General features: G+C 46.7%; 3 protein-coding genes across 4 annotated transcripts in view; all 3 read left to right on the forward strand.

Moving 5' to 3' along the window:
* Positions 1-4,306, forward strand: part of LOC143276726 (uncharacterized) — a 5,996-nt gene extending 1,690 nt beyond the window's left edge. For both annotated transcript variants that reach the window (XM_076581390.1, XM_076581389.1), the window contains exons 2-4: positions 1-106; positions 847-1,307; positions 2,022-4,306. The exon at positions 1-106 is cut by the window's left edge and continues 4 nt beyond it. In XM_076581390.1, the coding sequence (XP_076437505.1) occupies positions 10-106; positions 847-1,307; positions 2,022-4,292 (2,829 nt within the window). In that variant the 5' untranslated portion in view covers positions 1-9 and the 3' untranslated portion in view covers positions 4,293-4,306. The remainder of the gene's footprint in view (positions 107-846; positions 1,308-2,021) is intronic.
* Positions 4,307-7,813: 3,507 nt separating this feature from the next.
* LOC143276727 (uncharacterized) lies at positions 7,814-11,822 on the forward strand. The gene has a single exon (XM_076581391.1). The coding sequence runs from the start codon at positions 8,128-8,130 to the stop codon at positions 9,748-9,750; it is 1,623 nt and encodes a 540-aa protein (XP_076437506.1). The 5' UTR covers positions 7,814-8,127; the 3' UTR covers positions 9,751-11,822.
* A 2,891-nt stretch (positions 11,823-14,713) lies between these two features.
* Positions 14,714-17,472, forward strand: LOC143276404 (uncharacterized). Its single transcript, XM_076580890.1, has 2 exons — positions 14,714-14,798; positions 16,983-17,472. Exons 1-2 carry the CDS (start codon positions 14,714-14,716, stop codon positions 17,369-17,371), a joined length of 474 nt encoding a protein of 157 aa, XP_076437005.1. The 3' UTR covers positions 17,372-17,472.
* Positions 17,473-22,253: the final 4,781 nt, after the last annotated feature.

The following is a 22,253-nucleotide window of genomic DNA, read 5'->3' on the forward strand; positions in this document are numbered from 1 at the left end:
TGTGACCAAATGGCATGCCCTGACCAGCTGGCGATGTCAGAGGTGAAGATAGAGATTGATGTGGCTGAAGAAGCAGGACCACTGTGGATGACACAGGATCAAACCTGTAAGCAATTTTTTGAAGACTGAAATCAGATCTTTCAATTGAGTTGTTAAATACCATGACTGATGACTGAAAATTTTGGTGTGGGGCACAGGGGGCTGGTGTGTATGTGCATGGGTGTAGATCAGTGTGTGGACGTCACTCAGTGTGTGTGTGTGTCACTGTGTAGTCTTGAAGTTGAAATTAATGTCTTTCCAGTTCAAGTGATGTTGGACTGGAGGTGGGTGGGTATGTGTGTAAAGGGGGGAGGGGGGTTGTAGATGTGTGAGTGACAGACAGATTGATTTACGATTGGCAGCATGTACAGATTCTCCAGTGTCAGTTATAATACAGTTGTACCTTTTTACATGCGTGTTCCTCTTGCATGTTGAAAGTGAGGATCCTATGTGTGTTCAGCTTCATCACCAATGCCCCAAATAATAGACATATGCAGGTAAACTTTATGAATCAAGTATATTATGTTGATCTGCTCCCACAAGCCATCACTCGCACACAGATCTCCATTTTTTCCCCACTCCGTCCCTCAACACTCATACCTTTCCCCTCCCCAACACACACATGCAAGAACCAGTGTGGATGGAGTATGTGCATTGGTTTGGGTGTGTGGTGTGCAAGGATGAGTGAATCAACAACATAGCCATTTCCTGTTTTTGGGATTTGTGTTTTCTTTGGCAGAATAAAATCTCTGTCTCTCTTGGTCTTTTTATCACTGACAAACGACTTGTTGCTGTCTGCTGTTTCAGGTTCCACAGATGACAGGACTGAGATCCTTACCACCACCACACCCTGTGAGACAGACACTCGCAGTCCATCCACTGTCATACAGACAGACAGTGCTCTGGTTATAAAAACTGAACCAACGGATCACAGTGTGACGGATGATACGTTTCACCACTTCCAGTCCAAAGACGGGAATGTGGACATCAAACGTGAATCTGTCTCATGTGCTGATTTACCTTCTTCATCAGTTAATCCGCCAAATGCAGTGAATTCCCAACCCCTGAACCTTTGGAACAAGAGGTTAGAGGTGAACTTTGAATTCCAGAATAAATCCGTCAAAACAAACATCAGCAGTGATGTCATCAAGACTGAACCAGCCATAACAAACATCAGCAGTGATGTCATCAAGACTGAACCAGCCACAACAAACATCAGCAGTGATGTCATCAAGACTGAAGACAACAGACCAGCAGGTGATAACCAGGTGGGTAAAACTTATGGTCTGGGATACTGCAAATTTGTTCAGCAAGAGATGCTGTAGTTCTCATTTCATCCTCCACTTTTCGTTATGTTTTTCTAAGACTGTGGTTGTGTCATTACTGAGATATCTGCCTCTTGTTAGGCTTCTTTTCCTTATGAGTTATACTTTAACTGAGTGGACATAGCTGTTGTAATATAGAAAATGTACACAGTTATCAACTCTCACAGCCTGTGGAAATTTAATGCCTGTTTTTATTGACGCACATGTTTGAACAAAATGAGTCAGTGTAATCACCCAGTCATGGTTGTCTGTGTGTGTGTCTGTCTGTACATGTGTCCATGGAAAGCTTTAATATTGGCATTTCCTTGATAGCTGTGAGTGGAATGCAAACCAGACCAGCTAGGAATGGAGGTATGAATAAGACTTTTCCAGATGTTCCCTTCATGATGATGTGTTGTGCTTAGTGAGAGGTGAAAAGTCGGGGTCATTTGGGAGATGTGCTTTATAGAGTCCCTTTTTTCTATTCCATCATTCATGTGTTTGTGGATGTTAATTCATATATATATGAGTATTGAAGGCCACACCAGTCTTTACTTTTTTATGGTTTTATCCCTCCATATTACACTTTCAGCTTATGATTACTTCTTTTTATTTGTGTATTTGTTATGTTTGTCTTACTGTAGGCAGTAGTTGTCATTACTGGTATTTTCATTTCAGCTGCAAGGAAAGGTTCAGTCTTCAGTCACAACTAAAACAACACCTCAGCTGTCAGCGTCTGAAGCAGTCAGAACTCCTCTACACAAGTCTGCCAACACCTCTGGTCCCCATGCTGAGACGGCCGTCAGGGGCTCCATTGCTGTTTCCCCTCCTCCCTGCACTGCTGAGCCCCCTATCCCACCTCCATCTATGGGGGAGAAAGTCCTGGTTCGGGGGGGGGACCTCTGTTTTGCCCACCCTGGGCCAAGCCAGCCCAGTCTCCCCACTGGAGGGGATTCGGGGCGCGAGGCCACCTGCTTTGCAGGTCTTCCTGCTATCCGGCCGGTCTCCCCTGCTGGGGGAGGCAGGCATGTGTCAGGCGGTTCCGGGCAGTCAGCCTGCCGGTCTTCCGGCGGGACTGACAACCAAGTCGGACCTGACCTCCCTCTGACTTGGCCAGGTTTTTCCCTTCATGGAGGTCAAGGCGCCATTGACCCTTGGGGGTGGGGTCACAGGATGGCTGGCACCCACGGGTGGTTTCCCCCATTCTACCCGTACTGGGGTGCACCTATAGTGCACGCTGGGTTGCCGGGACGACCAGGAGCCAATCCCTCGTCCTCTCCCTCCTGGATCCAACCCAGCACATCTCACAGGGTGACACATGTGGCCTCGACAAGTAGGATTGACTACATGTCGGTCAGGTTGAGTTCCTCGGCCAATATTGCCTCTCAGTCCACAAACCGGGCCTCTGTCACCCCACAGGTGACCTCCACGGTCACAATGGCCTCCTCTTCAGGACCAACGGCTGCCGAGTCGCCCCGCTCAGCCCGAGGGAGCCTGCAGTTCCCCCCACCCCAGCCCTCGGTCCTACAGGGAGATGAGTGGGTGTTTGTCCCCTCACAGCACTCATGGGTCCCTCTTGCATCCAGGGATGCCCTCACTGAGAAGGTGTGGCACCCACCATCCCAAGCGTGGTTGGACCTACGGTCCATGCACTCCTCGCCCTCTTCAGGCGTCAAGGAGGTAACAGCTGCTGCCATGGTCCCTGCTGGGAATCGTCCTAGCTCGTCCCGCTGGGCTGACCACAGCTCACATCATGCCCCAGCGGGTACATCCACTTGGGATGGCACCCAGCAGGGGATGGACTGGCAGCAGGATTGGGAGCCTCTGTCTTCGGAGGAGAATGAACAAGTGGATGAGCACTCTTCACCCCCATCCCAGGGGGACAGATTGAGCCCACGCCTCCCTAGGAACCAGCCTGAACCAAACTCGGATTTAGCCGAGCTCGAGCTGACCCTCCCCGATCGGGTCACGCATGCTGAGTCGGTCCCTCAAGCTACATTGTCACCCTTGGCCCTCCTTAGGCAATGTAGCTCTAACTCCCGAACCACCAGACGACTCAGAGTGCCAGAAATGGCACAGGAATGGTTTAATAAGCCAGCCTGCACTGTCAGGGGTGCTGCTTCCATCCCTCCTCCAGGCAGGGAGTCTCTCTCTGCCCCAGGTGCCTTCCCCCTGGGCAAGTTCCTGAAAGACTCCTCCAAAGGCGGGGTGTGGTCCTTGTACACACAGGACCACCCTGCCTACATGGAAGCGGAGCCCTCCACACAGGACAGGATGTTGGTCTCGCAGCACAGCACCTTCCCCACTTCAGCTAATCTATCCTTTAAAACGTTAGCAGAGTGGGACAGACTGGCCCGCCGCTGCCTCCTCGAGGTTTCCACGGCTTATACCTTTTTTGACGCATTCCTCCACAGGGCCAATGAGCTGTGGGAACAGCGTTTGGTTAATCAGGACACGGGGTCGCCTTCCTCTGTTCCTCCGGGCCTTTTCACTGACCAGAGGTTAAACACTTTTGGCAATAGGGTAGCCTCTGGTCTCACAGCAGCCGCAGACACAGCTACCAGCCTTCACTTCAATACTGTGCTGGCTCGGCGTGATGCCGTTCTCCGCCTCTCCAACATTCCATTAGAGGAGAGAGCTGCCTTGCGGTCCATCCCAGCACAGCAGCACTCCCTCTTCGGCCAGTATGGGCCCCATTTCGTCAGCCACAGGGCAGTGATGAACAGAGAGGTGGCTTCATATTCAGCCCCCACCTTCCAGGGGCGTAGGGGTTCACGGCCATTGAAGAAACCGGCCACCAGGGCCCCTCCATACGCCACACCATTTAAGTTGAAGCGACGTGCACAGAATCAATGTCTGAGGAATAAACCACCTCATGTCCATCCAAGCCGACTGGCCATGCCCAAGGCCCCGATTCAGCACCACCAGTCGTCCAGCCCCTTCAAGTAGGAAACCTGTCCCAGTATGCACATCAGTGGCGCGCTCTGGGACTCAACAACTGGATTGTGTCGGTGCTGGAGTCAAGGTACATGCTGCCTTGGGTGGAGGACCGGCCCCCTCTAAGACCCACTCCTCCTCCTTATGTGCCCAGCTCTGTGGAGCAGGAGAGCGTCTTAGAGACAGAGATATCGCACCTACTCCTCATGGGGGCGATATCTCAACTCTTGGACGTGGGCCCCCGTTTGTACAGCTGGTTGTTCGTGATTCCAAAGGTCTTGTGAGGGTGGAGACCAGTCTTGGACTTGTCCCCCCCTCAACAAATTCCTCCCCAAAGTCAAATTCAAGATGGACACACAGGCGCAGATTTGAAAGACCATTTAACAGGGCGATTGGGCGACCTCTGTTGATCTGAAAGATGCTTATTTTCATATATTCATTCATCCGGCATCCCGTCGGTACCTGAGGTTCGTGTGGAGGGACAAGGTGTTCCAGTTCTCGGCCCTCCCATTTGGTCTGTCCCTGGCCAACTTTCCTGTTTACCGAGGTGGTGTGGGAATTGGTGTCCATCGTCCGGTTGGAATCCATTCGTCGCTGTGTGTACCTGGATGACTGGCTTATCCTGGCCCAGTCTCAGGCCCTGTGTCAGAGGTATACAGACAGACTTCTAGACCTTTGCTCCCAACTGGGCTTCCTCATGAACCAGGAGAAATGTAATCTGTCCCCAAGTCGGTCCTTCGAATTCTTAGGGATGAGATTCGACATGCGGTCCATGATAGTCTCTCCAACGCCAGATTGCTGGTACCATCTGTCAGGCCTCCTCTGCCACTTGCGCCATTCCTGTCAGTCAACAACACGTACTTTTTCATCTCACCTGGGCATGATGGAGTCCATGGCACCCCTCATCCCCCTGGGCAGGGTTCTCAAGCACCCTCTTCAGAGGGCACTGAGGCTTCAGTGGTCCCAGAGAACCCAGCCATGGGATACCCAGATATGTCTGGGCGAGTGGTTCCTCGAGGTGACATCAGAGTTGTTAATCACCCCTCTTCGGATACAGGGGGTGCCCATAGCCCCACCTACACTTCAAGTGGCACTCTTTACAGACGCCTCCTCCCTGAGCTGGGGAGCCTACATGGACTCACTCCATGCAGCAGGGACTTGGTCCCCGGAGGAGCGCCTATGCCACATCAATGTTCTGGAACTGGAGGCAGTTTGCAGGGCTCTCCTGCACTTTGCGGGGGAGACCACTAGCAAGACCATCCGCTTGTTCGTGGACAACACAACAGTCGCATTTTATGTGAACAAAGGGTTTGTGTGGGGGGGAGACTCCCCACGTATGTCTCACCGGTCGTCAACCAGGAAGCGTGGGCAGTGGATGCTCTCTCTTTAGACTGGAGCAATCTGATTGCCTGCGCATTTCCTCAATTTTCCATTTCTGTCCAAGGTGATCCAGAAAGCCAGATTGGAACACCCGCAGCTGATTCTCATTGCGCCAAAATGGTCAGCCCAGCCCTGGTTTCCGGACCTTCAGTCCCTGACACACGTTCCACCTCTGGAACTCAAAACCAAACCTCATCTGCTGAGGCAGCCTCGTTTGGGGATCTCTCATTCCAATCCTCAGGTGTTGCACCTGCACACGAGGCTGCTGTGCTGTCAGCACTGTCAGCACCACCATTGAAGTCTTTGACCTCTTGGTCGGTCTCTGTGTCGGAGACGCTTACCAAAGGGGGTGCCTCCTCTGACCTCCTCTCCATAGTCTCCAAAGCAAGGGCGGCAGGGACTGAGGCTTTATATGACTTTCGCTGGAAGAAATGGTTGCTGTGGTGTACGGCTCAGGACGTTCCCTCTATTAACCCTACGAGCATGCAGCTGGCCAACTTTCTCAATTCTGGCTCACTGCTCCTCGGTTCTTGACCTGTCTGCTAGTTCTGTGTGAGGGTACAGGTTTGCCATCTGTACCACCATTAGACAGCTAGGTGGTCCTTCCTTTGAAGCGGATTTCCTGCTCAGAGAGGTGGCTAGAGGTGCCTCTCTGAAGGAAACTAGAAACCCCAGGAGAGTGCCCCTCTGGGACTTGTTCCTGGTGTTTGATTTCATTCGAAAGCAACCCTTCGAGCAATTGGGTACTATTCCTTTCGACTTACTCACCCCCAAGACCATGTTCCTTCTGTTGCTGGCCACGGGCCGTCGTAGAAGTGAGATACATGGTCTTCGTGGAACGCCACAAGATCTGGCCTTCCACAGAGATGGTTCCATCACCCTCTGTTTCCTTCCAGAGTTCCTGACTAAGAACCAAGACCTGGAGGTCCCTTCCCCCTCTCTGAGGATCAGATCTTTGTCTTTTGAGGATAGGCATCTCTGCCCCGTTCGGTGCCTCAAATACTATTGGGATAGGTCTCACCACAGGATTCTTCTCAGAGACGTCTTCTCATCTCCCTCAATGAGAATTACAAGAAAGACATTGCTGCAGGCACCATTTTCCACTGGGTTTCCCAAGTCATTCTTTGAGCCTACTCTCATGCTCACAGGGATATCAGCTATCTTAATCCTAGAGCACACGAAGTGAGGGCCATAGCCACTTAGGCTGCTTTCCAGCAGTCAGTGCCACTGCAGCATATCTTGGAGGCAGCCTTCTGGCGGTCTGAGAATCCCTTCATCAACTTCTACATCAGGGATTTCTGTATGACCAGGGCTGACGTTTCCAAGGGGATTTCCTTTGTCACGGCTAACACTGTCGTCTTGGTTACAATGGCTCCCCGTGGGAACCAGTAAGTGTTGCCCTCCTCCATTTGCTTTAAATTCTGCATCAGTTTTACATGGTACAGTATATGACACCAGAAGGAGGAGTTTGTATTATACTCCCTGTTTGGTGATACATGTACTTAACATGTCAAACTCGAATGCCGGCCTACCCATCCGTCCCTGCGTCTCTGCCGTGGTTCTCATGGGGCATTTTCTTGATGGCCATGGAATGGTTCAGTGCTTGTAGCTTTTATAGGCGTTTGATTGGCTAAGAGCAGACTGGGCAAGACGGGGCATCTTTTCACCATTAGCCGTGCAAAATTTGGCCAAGCAGAGCAAACCGATAGGCCTAGTTTCCATCAGTTTGAGTTTGACATGGTAAGACTATGTATCACCAAACAGGACCTATATATCTTTCTGACCTTATCAGTGTTTACACTCCCACAAGAAATCTCCACTCTTCCTCTGACTGTTACCTTTTGAAACTTCCTCGTGTCAATACAAGAACCTGTCGTGAATGTTCTTTCTTCTTTGCTGCTCCTCACATCTGGAACAACCTTCCCCATCATATCCGTGCATCTGATTCTATTTCTGCTTTTGCTCATCACTAAAAACTCATCTTTTTAAAACCTATCTATAAGCACTCTCATCTTCCTTGTTCTCCAACATCACCCATGTCAGCTCACTTTGGATGTATGTAGAGTGGGAAAGGGAGTGTGTGTGGGGGGGGCTTGGGGGGGTACTGGAGAGGCGTGCGGGGGGTGTTTGGGGGTGTGTGAGAAAGAGTGGTCATGAATGTTATGCAACTTGTAGTAATATATTTCTTTCATGTAAAGCACCCTGAGCTCTCAGAGAGAAAGGGCGCTATATAAATGTACATTATTATTATTATTATTATTATACAAACTCCTCCTTTCAGCTCCAAGGAAAGGTTCAGTCTTCAGTCACGACTAAAACACCACCTCAGCTGTCAGCGTCTGAAGCAGTCAGAACTCCTCTACACAAGTCTGCCAACACTTCTGGGTCACTGCTGTCCCTGAACAAAAGTCACATTTGTCAGCATTGTTCTGCTTCCTTTGTGCTGTTCAACAGTTTGAAACAACATATGCTGCACGTTCATGGTGAGAAACTGCATGCTGTGTTACCTGTGTCCTCCACACCTGGTGGTTGTGGTGCTGGTAACTATAGCAACATGAGTGTGGGAAATGTCTGTGAACTTGATGGCGGGATAATTGCACAGAGAAAAACTGACAAAGCTGACGATAACATTGACAAGGAAGATGTTGAGGAAAAGAACAGGTGGCATGTGTGTGATGTTTGCAGTAAAGGTTTTAGTCTGGCAGGTACCTTGAAGCAACACAAGTTGACTCATGCTGGTCATAAACCATTTGTGTGTGATATGTGCAAAAAGGCTTTTTCTCACGCTTGTGGCTTGAAGAAACACAAGTTGATTCATACCGGTCACAAACCATTTGTGTGTGATGTGTGCAGTAAGGCTTTCACTGAGTCTGGAAACTTGAAGAAACACAGGTTGATTCATTCCGGTCAGAAACCATTTGTGTGTGATGTGTGCAAAAAGGCTTATACTCAAGCTTGTAGCTTGAAGAGACACAAGTTGATTCATACCGGTCACAGACCATTTGTCTGTGATGTGTGCAGTAAGGCTTTTACTCAGGCTGTTTGCTTGAAGAAACACAAGTTGATTCATATCAGTCATAAATCTTTTGAATGTGATGTGTGCAAAGAGGTTTTTAGTGAGGCTGGACACCTGAAGAGACACAAGTTGATTCATACTGGTCATAAGCCATTTGTGTGTGATGTGTGCAGTAAGGCTTTCACAGTGGCTTGTCATTTGAAGAAACACAAGTTGATTCATACTGGTCATAAGCCATTTGTGTGTGATGTGTGCGGTAAGGCTTTCACTGCAGCTTGTCATTTGAAGAAACACAAGTGGATTCATACTGGTCATAAGCCATTTGTGTGTGATGTGTGTAGTAAGGCTTTCACTGAGGCTGGACACTTGAAGAAACACAAGTTGATTCATACTGGTCATAAGCCGTTTGTGTGTGATGTGTGCAGTAAGGTTTTCATTCACGCTGGACACTTGAAGAAACACAAGTTGATTCATACTGGTCATAAGCCGTTTGTGTGTGATGTGTGCAGTGAGGGTTTTACTCAGGCTAGTAAACTGAAGAAACACAGGTTGATCCATACTGGTCATAAACCATTTGTATGTGATGTGTGTAGTCAGGCTTTTAATCAGAAAAGGCAGTTGAAGAAACACAAGTGGGTTCATACTGGTTGCAAGCCATTTGTGTGTGATGTCTGCAGTAGGGCTTTCACGGAGGTTGGAAATTTGAAGAAACACAGGTTGAGTCATACCGGTCATAAACCATTTGTATGTGATGTGTGTAGTCGGGCTTTTAGTCAGACTAGGCACTTGAAGAAACACAAGTGGGTTCATACTGGTAACAAGCCATTTGTTTGTGATGTGTGCAGTAAGGCTTTTGCTCTGGCTGGTAGATTGAAGAGACACAAGTTGATTCACACTGGTTATAAACCATTTTTGTGTGATGTTTGTAGTAAGACATTTACAGAGCTTGGTGGTTTGAAGATACACATGAGAATCCACACAGGAGAGAGACCCTTCACCTGTCCACACTGTCCTGCAGCTTTTATCCAGTCAAATCTGTTGAAGAGACACATGCACAGATCACACCAGTCTTAAATCATTTGCACATTTTGCATGCACGAAACCATGTGTGTGTACACAGTTGTGCCTCTCTCTCTCTCTCTCTCTCTCTCTCTCTCTTGATGAGATGATCTAATGAATGGATGTGGTAAATTTAAAATAAAATAAAGAGTTGTTTGAAAATATGTTTCAGTTGTGTGTTGCATTGTGGGTTGGATCGATGGTTGCTGATGGATGTGATGATGAGGGTGTGTGTGTGTGTGTGTGTGTGTGTGTGTGTGTGTGATTGATTTGCATTACTGTTTCATAATATCAGAAATCTATGAGATTTTTTTTTCATTTTGTTTATTTTGTTGGGTTTTTGTAGGGGGTGGGTGCGTTGTTTGTTTTTTTAATGTGTTTTTTTTTCTTCATTTCCTTGTGTTAATTCCTTATGCGGTGTGGATATTGATTTTTGAAAAAGAAGAAAGAAAATTGATACACTTGGAAAGAAAAGAAATAGATTCAAGTAGAACAGACTCATTTTCCATGGACAAAAAAGGAAAGCAAATGAGGACCAGGACCTTAACAGATAAGTTTGAGTCGTCAAATGAAGCGCAGTTTGACAGTGTTCACTGCCTGAACAGAAAACCTGACTCCCCAGTGATCGTCAGACTTAAAATTTTATTTTTTTTTTTTTTAGAAGGATAAAGCCAGTATTTTGTGAAAAAAAACGGAAATTAACTTGAAGTGATGCTTTTATTGGGGAGGACCTTCTATCACAAGTACATGAAGTACGAAAGCTGTCACCATATTTAGAAAGCAGTAGTAGCAGTTGGCAGAGTTGTTCCGTGGTGTTTGTTCTTCTTGTGATTCATGGGAAGAAGTCATATTTGGATCAGATATTTTGAGCTACAAAGTTTGGTAGGCACCAGTAGAACTCTGTGTATTCATAACGATCACATGTACTTGCAAGCTGCATCAATACATTCAACCACATGAAACTCCTGTGTTTTCAAGAGTTATGTGGGTGGACGACCTAAAAACACAAATTTTATGTGATATCTGTTTCATCGAAATGACTTCTGAGATCCACTGAAAGTGATGGTGTTGGAAGTTCTCATGATAACTGCCGTGAATTTTGTTTGTCTGGCCCCCTGTTGTTTGAAAGAGAAGCCAGAGTAACCTGGCCCTTCCACGGAGATATGTGGGGAAAATTTTCAGCCAGGGAAAGTGACTGAAAACTAAAATTACTGAAAAGTACAGAAAAATATTCCTCACCAAAATAAAGTCAATGTGATTATTGTATTGTATTTCTCTTTGTATCACAACAGATTTCTCTGTGTGAAATTTGGGCTACTCTCTCCAGGGAGAGCGCGTCACTATACTACAGTGCTACCCATTTTTTTTTATTTTTTCCAACATGCAGTTGTTTTTTTTCCTATTAAAGTGGATTTTTCTAGAGAATTTTGCCAGGAACAACCCTTTTGTTGCCATGGGTTCTTTTACGTGTGCTAAGTGCATGCTGCACACGGGACCTCGGTTTATTGTCTCACCACCACTCAAGGTCTAGTGGAGGAGCCTGGAGGAGAAAATATCGGCGGCTGAGCCATGATTCGAACAAGCACGCTCAGATTCTCTCACTTCCAAGGCGGACATTTTACCTCCAGGCCATCACTCTACACTTCATAATAAAATTTGATGAATGATGCTGTGTATTGTAGTGTAAAATCATGTGATGTCATAAACAGTAAACTTCGGCTATTCCGGCCACTCAGGGGAGATAGATTTAGGGTGTCAGTATATCCTGTGTCCTCAATTGCCGACACATTGGGTATAGCGGCCACTTTTGACCTTGTGGACGCTATATCCGATGTTTATAGATTTTACGGAAATATTCCGGTTTATCTGATGTTCTCAGACAATGGGCGTTGAATGAATATATATACAGTTGTGTATAGTTGATATAAGCAACTGTTTCCTATGCTGTCTCTGGTGTGTGTATGCGCGTTTAACATTTCTCATTCTCATGAATCCTGGCTATAAAGTTTAATTATACTTAACTCAGCGTTGGGCCTACATGCATTTTGTAAAGTTCTGTGTTTACATCAATACACGTGCAAATTTCAGAGCAGTGTTGTTTTTTTAATTGTGGTTGTGTATGTGTGTGTGAGAGAGAGAGAGAGAGAAAATTTTCTCAGCTGTGTATCTGGCGAATTTTGTTACAGTGTTGAAAAAACACAAAGACTACAACACAACGTATCAACAATAAAAACGCAAAAATGAAATACATATTATCATGACAGTTTTTATCAACACAGAGTTTTTAAAGACGGAATGAATAAATGCGGTAAATGTATATTTATTTTGTCTTTAGTAAACTCAGTCACTGAAATAAAGCAGTATATGGGCCCAGTATTGTAACTGAAAAAGACTTTTGGTATGTACTTAATCTTTGATGAAATCAGTCACTGGCACACAATAAATGAAGGGAAAAGGTGCAATAATGCTGAACGAAATCAGTCATTAAACTAAATAGAAATAAGGTGTAACACACCCAGTAAAGAGTGCTGTGGACATTATTTTAGTTAAATCAGTCAATAACAATTAGGTCCAATATACTCAATAAACAGGGCTCTGGACATGTATTTTAGTTAAATAAGTCATTACACAAAATATAAATTCGGTCCAAAATATTCAGTAAAGAGGTCTCTGGACTTGTGTTTTTAGTTCAGTCATTCCTTAAACAAAATATAAATCTGGTTGGTAATGTCACAACGGCGCTGGAATTGTTCTTTGTCAGTTTCTGTCTTGCTTTGTGGAAAATCGTGTGCCTTGTGTCAGCAAGTTTCCCCCGACATACCTCATCTTCCACTCCTAGGTTCGTTTGCTCCCAAACATGCATATAGTTGACAGTAACACCCATGCAATCTTTTCCAGGAAAGAAGGCAACAAACGATTAATTTTGAGACAGACCAATGGCTGTGGATGAAAATTCAGGCATGAGATTTTTCCGACCGAAAACTGGCTCCAGAGGACATTTTTGAGATTCGCGTCAATCACAATTTCCCAATCTCATGCCTGATGATCGGGGGAGAGGGCAGAATAGCTTTGAGTGAAATAGGCATGGCACTACACCTGTAAATGAGAATGACTGCACAAGGTCAGTTACTGTAATAACACCTCCAGGTATCTGTATGTTTGTGTGACACAAACTGCGCAATGTCCAGACAGCCTTTCTCGCAAAGCAGTATTTTGAGACCAAAGTCATAGCCTATGACCTTGTACAGTTGTAGTAAGAGAATGATGGACCTTCACTGCTGGTGATCTCTGACAATGTATCAGAATTATTAGGTACTCCTAGGGACGGGACTAGGCGTCATCAGCGATGTCTGACATGACGTTTATATCCGAACTCCCCAGACTGGAGAGAAGATATCTGGGGAAGGGATCAATGTCGGTATATACGATGACGGCGGTATATCCGAGTCAGGTGCTCGTGGGGACAGGGAAAAACATCAGTGGCCGGTATAAGCGATGTCCGGTGCAACCGACGTCCGGTATATCCGATGAGTTTTTTGTCTCCATGGGAATTTATTTACTATGACGGTATAAGCGATGTCCGGTTCAACCGGTGGCGGAGACTTCTGTACATGCAATTCATGCAAAGTATGTTTTGATTCCTACATGGATGTAAGAATGGATTTGTATATCTCACTCATCTGTAATGGTTTTGTTAACTGAAAAACAACAACAAAAACCAAGAAAAAAAAGGAAACAACTAACAGCCTGAATTCATTAACGGTGTTGTTCACAAAATGTGTGTATGTATTATGTATGTTTGTTTGTGTGTGTGTGTGTGTGTGTGTGTGTGTGTACATATATGTGTAGCCAAGCACACAGCTGGCCACAATGCAGCTTCACACACGCAAGCTGTTTTTAAACAGATGACATTTTGCACTTTCTCTACTGCATAACTGGCGCTCAGACACTGGCCCAAGGTTATTTCAAATTTTGAATAAAGCCCATTCTAAACAAATGCTCCAAATATTTGTAAAACCAAATCCATGTATCATTATGTCTGGTGTGCTTACACACATACTTCAATCAGTTAGAAGCATATTTGATTTCATCATTTATTTTGTCAGCGTAGCGATTTCAACTGACGTTGAATTTAAGTCATTTTGACTTCTCGTCACGTATAATGCTACAGTTTACAATTATGTATATGACTGCTTGTTGGAAACTAAAACCACACTATTATTGTGTTTGGATGAGAATAGATCAGGCACTTAGAAAATACAAAGCCCAGTTTGATATTGATTATACGAATGTAACAAAGACTGAAAACATACATTTGTTGTCATCTTATGCCCGAATCCACTTATGTGATCAATATCCAAACCACCTGATGTTTTATACAGATGGTTCTGTATTAAACAATAATGCAGGTGCCGCATACATCGTACCTGACCTAAAGTCAAACAAGTTTTTTTTCAATGACAATATATATATATATATAGGTCAGCGACAACCAGTAAGTGGCAGACCACAGTGGAGTGAGGGCACGGAGGTAACGCGTCCGCTTAGGAAGCGAGAGAATCTGAGCGCGCTGGTTTGAATCACGGCTCGGCCGCCGATATTTTCTCCCCCTCCACTAGACCTTGAGTGGTGGTCTGGACGCTAGTCATTCGGATGAGACGATAAACCAAGGTACCGTGTACAGCATGCACTTAGCGCACGTAAAAGAACCCACGGCAACAAAAGGGTTGTTCCTGGCAAAATTCTGCATAAAATCCACTTCGATAGGAAAAACAAATGAAACTGCACGCAGGAAAAATTACAAAAAATGGGTGGCGCTGTAGTGTAGCGACGCGCTCTCCCTGGGGAGAGCAGCCCGAATTTCACACAGAGAAATCTGTTGTGATAAAAAGAAATACAAATACATGACAGTCATTGTCGGTTTGTCAGGAAGCGATGAGTGATTTCCGCGGACCGGGACAGGCAGGATGATAGCAAGATGTTGGCTGGCTGTTTTATAATGCCAACAACTGTCAGCTGTTGTCGTGGGCTCAGCTCTGGTCTCCCCCTGTTGCCGCTAGACTGTAAGTCCATTTTAGCATCCTAAATCATTGCACGTTTTTTACCGACAATTTCTGTGCATGTATGACTGAAACCATATCACCATTAGTAAATGTAACCCATTTTCGGTGGATTTAGCCTCTTATTTTGTAGGTTATTGTACTCAGCTTTAATGCAGGTTCAGTCTCTAAACTAGTGTACCACCATCTTGCTTCCTTTTCCGATTTTCATCCTTTGGAGATGTAATGTAACCATGCTTACACGGTTGATAAACCAGAATTGTTAGAGACCGAGACACCAAATTTAATGTGGACAATTCGGTCGAATTACTGGAACAGACGTACCTCGCCTTCTCAACATTGTGTTATTCCGAGCAGCCTTCTTTTTCCCGACCACAGCGTGTTGTTCTCTTGTGTGTGTGTGTGTGTGTGTGTGTGTGAGGCGCGCGCGCGCGCACACACACACACACACACACACAACACAACACAACACAACACAACACACACACACACACACACACACCACACTCCTCCACCCACTCTCCTCCACTCCACACCACTCTCCTCCACTCCACTCCACTCTCCTCCACTCCACACCACTTTCCTCCACTCTACTCTCTTCCACTCCAGAGCACTCTCCTCCACACCACTCTCCTCCACTCCACACCACTTTCCTCCACTCTACTCTCTTCCACTCCAGAGCACTCTCCTCCACACCACTCTCCTCCACTCCACTCTCCTCCACTCCACTCCACACCACTCTCCTCCACTCCACTCCACACCACTCTCCTCCACTCCACACCACTCTCCTCTACACCCCTCTCCTCCACTCCACACCACTCTCCTCCACTCCACTCTCCTCCACTCCACACCACTCTCCTCCACTCCACTCCACACCACTCTCCTCCACTCCACACCACTCTCCTCCACTCCACACCACTCTCCTCTACACCCCTCTCCTCCACTCCACACCCCTCTCCTCTACACCCCTCTCCTCCACTCCACACCACTCTCCTCCACTCCACACCACTCTCCTCCACTCCACTCTCCTCCACACCACTCTCCTCCACTCCACACCACTCTCCTCCACTCCACACCACTCTCCTCCACTCCACTCCACACCACTCTCCTCCACTCCACTCTCCTCCACTCCACTCCACACCACTCTCCTCCACTCCACACCACTCTCCTCCACTCCACTCCACACCACTCTCCTCCACTCCACACCACTCTCCTCCACTCCACTCTCCTCCACTCCACACCACTCTCCTCCACTCCACACCACTCTCCTCCACTCGACTCTCCTCCACTCCACACCACTCTCCTCCACTCCACTCCACACCACTCTCCTCCACTCCACACCACTCTCCTCCACTCCGCACCACTCTCTTCCACACCACTCTCCTCCACTCCACACCACTCTCCTCCACACCACTCTCCTCCACTCCACTCCGCACCACTCTCCTCCACTCCACTCCACACCACTCTCCTCCACTCCACTCTCCTCCACACCACTCTCCTCCACTCCACACCACTCTCCTCCACACCACTCTCCTCCACTCCACTCCACACCACTCTCCTCCACACCACTCTCCTCCACTCCACTCTCCTCCACTCCACACCACTCTCCTCCACTCTCCTCCACTCCACACCACTCTCCTCCACTCCACTCTCCTCCACTCCACACCACTCTCCTCCACTCCACACCACTCTCCTCCACTCCACTCCACACCACTCTCCTCCACTCCACTCTCCTCCACTCCACTCCACTCTCCTCCACTCCACACCACTCTCCTCCACTCCACTCCACACCACTCTCCTCCACTCCACTCCACTCTCCTCCACTCCACACCACTCTCCTCCACTCCACTCCACACCACTCTCCTCCACTCCACACCACTCTCCTCCACTCCGCACCACTCTCTTCCACACCACTCTCCTCCACTCCACACCACTCTCCTCCACTCCACTCTCCTCCACTCCACACCACTCTCCTCCACTCCACTCTCCTCCACTCCACACCACTCTCCTCCACTCCACTCCACACCACTCTCCTCCACTCCACACCACTCCACTCTCCTCCACTCCACACCACTCCACTCTCCTCCACTCCACCCTGCTCCAGTCCACCCCACCTTAATCTAATCCACTCCAAGCCCAGACGCCGGACGGTCAGTCGTTCAGTCCAACATGCCCGTGTGGCTGCAGATGAAGGCAGACGGCTGTTCCACGCCAGGGACCTGAACAAGACGGCAACGCAACACTTCGGCGCCATGATCTTCAGGACGGTGGAGGTGAACAGAGGCAGTCACTACGCCGCCCACAGCGGCATGTTCACGGCGCCCCAGACGGGTCTCTACTGCTTCGCCGCCACTGTAGCCAGCCGCCGCTCTGACGTCACTGTTTGCGGGTCCATCGGGACCGGCGGCGCCTCGCGTTGCGCCGTGGAGGGCGGTAAGTGGGGCCGAACGGGCACGTCGGTCACGTGGCTGAGGGCGGGGCAGGGAGTCTGCTTCCTGGCCGGCAGCCCACCCAAGGAATACAGTGACGGGCCCAGCATTGACTTCAGTGGCGCGTTGCTGCTGCCTTCATCTTGACAGTGTCATCTGGCTGGCCCGGCGCCATTAGAAGTTCTGCCCAACGAGAAGGCCCCACCTCAGTCAGTTTTCGTGTAAACTGATTCCTTTCTAAAGTTGTAGTTTTTTTTTACTTTGTGTGTGTGTGTGTGTGTGTGTGTGTTTATCTATTCATTTATTTATTTTATTTTATTTTATTTTTACGTGTTTTTTTCTCTTTCTTTTGGTATGCATATTAATATATAGTACGAGTTTACAAAGTCTACCGAAATAGGAGTGGGGAAACTGACACGAGAGAGCTGATTTGGCAAGGTTAAGCCCATCGCACACGGGGCGTCAAGCAGCAAGTTTCACGCAACACACAGCTAGTTTCGCACAGCGCCCAGTGTGCGAAGTTTTCAGGCAGCAAGAGTCGCGCGCCACGCAGCAAGATCGCCGTCGCCGCGCGTCGTGTTTCTTCAATAGAACTTGTCCTATTCCCCCGCGACAAGAGCAAAAGACGTGCGTCGAGCAACCAATCACGAGGCCCGCTCGTTTCACGTGAGACATCGTTTGGAATCTATTTCAGCAAGTTTCAGCACGTGACTTTCCAAATATGGAGCGTGATGCGTGATGTCTGGGGAGGTTTGTCGCGTGTGTGTGAGCGACACGCCTCGCTACAGGTTTCAGGCGTCTGCACGACAAATGTAGCGAGGCATCAAAAACTGACGCGTGGCCGACGCTGACGCCCCGTGGGCGACGGGCCTTAGTTTGTGCTGGGTTGGGCTGGACTGCAGTGGGTTGCACAGCATTTGAAGGGATTGGATTGTTCTGAAAACAAAGGTGTGTGTGTGTGTGTGTGTGTGTGTGTGTGTGTTTGTAGCTCCTCTCTCTTTTTCTCTGTATGGACTCGCTGTTTATGTCTGCAGAGCTGTGAAAAAGCTGGATGTCACATCCTACTTGTTTTGTTGGGTATGATGCATTCTTTTATGTACATTCGATGACATTGTTATCATTGCGGTATGATTATGATAGTTCCCATGATACATTGCGCACATCTGTGTCACTCCCTCGGATTGTTTTGAGTAAAACAAGTCCCATTTTCTATTTTCTCTCTATTCTATTCATTATTACTTTTAAATCAACTATTCATTTCATTCAGTGTTGCGTTTGATTTGGTTCAATGAAGTTACACATTTAATTTTTAGTGTTTTTTTCTGATGATATTATTTTTTAAGACAAGGTACAATATCATATCGTATCGCATTGTATTCCATTGCATTGTATTGTGTTCCATTGCATTGCATCGCATTGCGTTGCATCACAGTCCATTCCATTGTATTATTGTATTGCATTGTATTGTATCCTAGTGTTGTTTTTTTTCCTGGTGATATCTTTTAAGACATATTGTATTGCATTGCATTGCATTGTATTGCGTTGCATCGCAATCCATTATGATTATTGTATTATTGTATTGCATTGTATTGTATCTTACCGTTTGTTGCATCATACTCGTGTGTGTGTAATTCGTGTTGCTCTTCCTGGGGAAAACGCAGCACCATTGTCAAGCATCACTTCTTTTTTCTCTGTCTGCAAACGTATTTTTGCTTCCCTCTCTGTGATAATGCTCAGTCCTGCTGCCATGGATAACTTTACGTGCGCTAGTCCAAGCTGCACAAAGGACTTCGGTCAAGATGCAATGAAGGTGGGTTGGGAGGGGGGAGGCGAGAGGGGTTGCGGGGGTTGGGGGGTGGGGATTAAAAAAAAATCTGGTCCATGTGGGATTGGAACCCATGAGACACTGGACAGTCCTAGAAGAATTGATGTTCTGCGTGTATGTGTGTCTGTACCCCGAATCCTTGAAGAATTGATGTTCTGCGTGTATGTGTGTCTGAACCCCGAATCCTTGAAGAATTGATGTTCTGTGTGTATGTGTGTCTGAACCCCGAATCCTTGAAGAATTGATGTTCTGAGTGTATGTGTGTCTGAACCCCGAATCCTTGAAGAATTGATGTTCTGCGTGTATGTGTGTCTGTACCCTGAATCCCTGAAGAATTGATGTTTGGGGGTGTTCATGCTGGGTATGTTCTTGTTTCCATAACCCACCGAATGCTGACATGGATTACAGGATCTTTAACGTGCATATTTGATCTTCTGCTTGCGTATACACACGAAGGGGATTCAAGCACTAGCAGGTCTGCACATAAATATGTTGACCTGGCAGATCGGAAAAATCTCCACCCTTTACCCACCAGGCGCTGTTACCGAGATTCGAACTTGGGACACTCAGATTTAAAGTCCAACACTTTAAGGAGTGGGTGTGTGGTGAGAAGGGCAAAATGACGTAAGCATAGCGTCAGTTGAAATCTTTACACTGACGAATAATTAAACTGAAATCAAGCATGCTTTTAACTGATTTAAGTGTGTGTGTAAGCACAAGTATAATATTGCAGTGAATGATACAGAGACTTGATTTAATAGGTGTTTAGAGAATAGGTTTAGAATGGGCTTTGCATTTAAACCAGGAATGGCGTCACACATTTTGCGCAAGCCGTTGAAGACCAGTGCTATACGGAAAAAGGCGTCTGCTACAGCTCAGCTTTCAGCTTGTGCTGTGAGTTGACTTATGGTTCGTAACCATTCATATTGAGCACTTGGCTACATCAGTAAAATAAAACACACACATACACACGCTTGTACGCACACACATATAAATCCATCATGCCAATAAAATCAGTACATGAATATTAAGATACTTGAAATCCATTTAATTAAAAGATAGAAAAAAAAAATCACTTCTGATCGCACACACACACAGTAATGCTTGTCCGTGCTGTCCCACATGCACGCATAATGTCTGCACCCATGCACTCGCCTGCTGGTGAAGTTCAGGTGTTGCTGGGGAAGGGGGGTGAATGGTGTCACAGTCCTGTGAGTGAGTGTATTGCATGCTTTAGTGCGCAAATGGCTGTAGGAACGAATGAGCTAATGTAATGAGGTGTTCTTGCGCATGACGCTTGAACCTGCCACTTCTATCTGAACGTCTGCTACTAATGTCATCATGTAGTGGGTGTGTTTCATCTGTCAAAACTGTTTTAAGTCTCTCAGTCAGTTTTCTAGAGTGCATGTCGCTAAAGGTGTCACTTTCCTGATGACTTTCCAACCTGTATTTGTCATGTTTGGTCAATTCTGAAGGAAGCTGTGGCGTGTTAAAGATCACAACTGTTTTGCAGCTTGTACAAGTACTCCACAGGCACACTGATTCAGTCATTCACGCACATTGAAGAAAAGAGAGAGAAGGAAACAGAACGAAAGAAAGGAAGGGATGAAGGAGAGAAAGAGAGGGAAGGAAACAGCACGAAAGAAAGGAAGGGATGAAGGAGAGAAAGAGAGGGAAGGAAACAGCACGAAAGAAAGACAGGGAAGAAAACAGAATGAAAGAAAGGAATGGAAGAAAGAAATGTGAGAGAACAGAATGTGAAGGAAAACCAAACTCATGGTACTTCTGCTATGAAAAAAACCACACCACTGCCAGTCACAATTGTCAGCACAGTTCTCTCAAGTAAATACTGCTATCTTAAAAAATATTTTCCTGCCAAGGAAAGTACTACCACCAACAAAAAGAGAAGTGTCCGCTCTTTCCAACAGTGCAAACATTAATGCCACAGAAATAGGAGTATGCTCACCAGCCCGCTCAAAAGAGGTGCACAAATTGCCACGCTTTAAAAGAAGACAAAGAAGGGGCAGTGACGGGTTAGCAGGCACAGCAGCTGACCTACTTATCAGTGTCTTGCACTATCAGGCCTGTCAGGGGGATCTCGCAGTCAGCTAAGTGTGTGGTTCTGCTTATAGCCTAGACAGCAGTGCAGGGGGGAAGATCACCAAATGGTCTTTTGCACTACAAAGTGCCGAAAACACAGTCCATCTCATTCATTGCACTATGCTGACACACAGCACACACACCAACAGTGAAAATGATCAACGACATTAAAGAGTTTTGCAGGAGTTTCAGCTTTGAGGACAAGTTGCACTGTGTAAACTTTTATTGGTGTGATTTCCGGATATGTCTCTTCAAAGAATGTGACCAGGTGAAAGCCGCAGAACAGTGTGGACAGGTCTGAGGATTCTCCCCTGTGTGGATTCTCCTGTGCTCCTTCAAGCTACCAGGCCGTGTGAAAGCCTTACTGCACACGTCACACACGAATGGTTTACGACTGGTATGAATCAACTTGTGTGTCTTCAAGTGATCAGCCCGAGAAAAAGCCTTACTGCACACATCACACACAAATAGTTTAAGACCAGTATGAATCAACTTGTGTTTCTTCAAGCTACCAGCCCGAGAAAAAGCCTTACTGCACACATAACACACAAACGATTTATGACTAGTATGAACCAACTTGTGTTCCTTCAAGTTACCAGCCTGAGTAAAACCCTTACTGCACACATCACACACAAATGGCTTATGACCAGTATGAATCAACTTGTGCATCTTCAAGTTACCAGCCCAAGCAAAAGCCAAACTGCACACGTCACACACAAATGGTTTATAACCAGTATGAATCAACTTATGTTCCCTCAAGCTACCAGCCCGTCTAAAACCCTTACTACACACATCACAAACAAACGGTTTATGATCAGAGTGAATCAACTTGTGTGTGTTCAAATTACCAGCCTGAGTAAAAGCCTTACTGCAAATGTCACACACAAATGGTTTAAGACCAGTATGAATCAACTTGTGTGTATTCAAGTTACCAGCCTTAGTAAAAGCCTTATTGCACACATCACACACATGCTGCCTGCTCTTTTTCTCTCCAACTTCCTTGTCAGCGTTATCGTCAACTTTTCTCCGTGCAGTTTTCCTGCTGGCAAGGTCGGAGACATTTCCCATGTTCATGCTGCTATAGTTACCAGCACCACAACCACC

The sequence above is a fragment of the Babylonia areolata genome, chromosome 32 (genome assembly GCF_041734735.1).
Source record: "Babylonia areolata isolate BAREFJ2019XMU chromosome 32, ASM4173473v1, whole genome shotgun sequence".
Lineage (NCBI taxonomy): Eukaryota > Metazoa > Mollusca > Gastropoda > Neogastropoda > Buccinidae > Babylonia > Babylonia areolata.

Excerpts from the sequence above, each read along its gene's own strand:
- LOC143276727 (XM_076581391.1), top strand. The coding sequence starts at position 8,128 with ATGCTGCACGTTCATGGTGAGAAACTGCATGCTGTGTTACCTGTGTCC.
- LOC143276404 (XM_076580890.1), top strand. The coding sequence starts at position 14,714 with ATGTTGGCTGGCTGTTTTATAATGCCAACAACTGTCAGCTGTTGTCGT. Across the intron at positions 14,799-16,982 it reads CCCCCTGTTGCCGCTAGACT|ATGAAGGCAGACGGCTGTTC; the intron begins GTAAGTCCATTT and ends GTGTGGCTGCAG.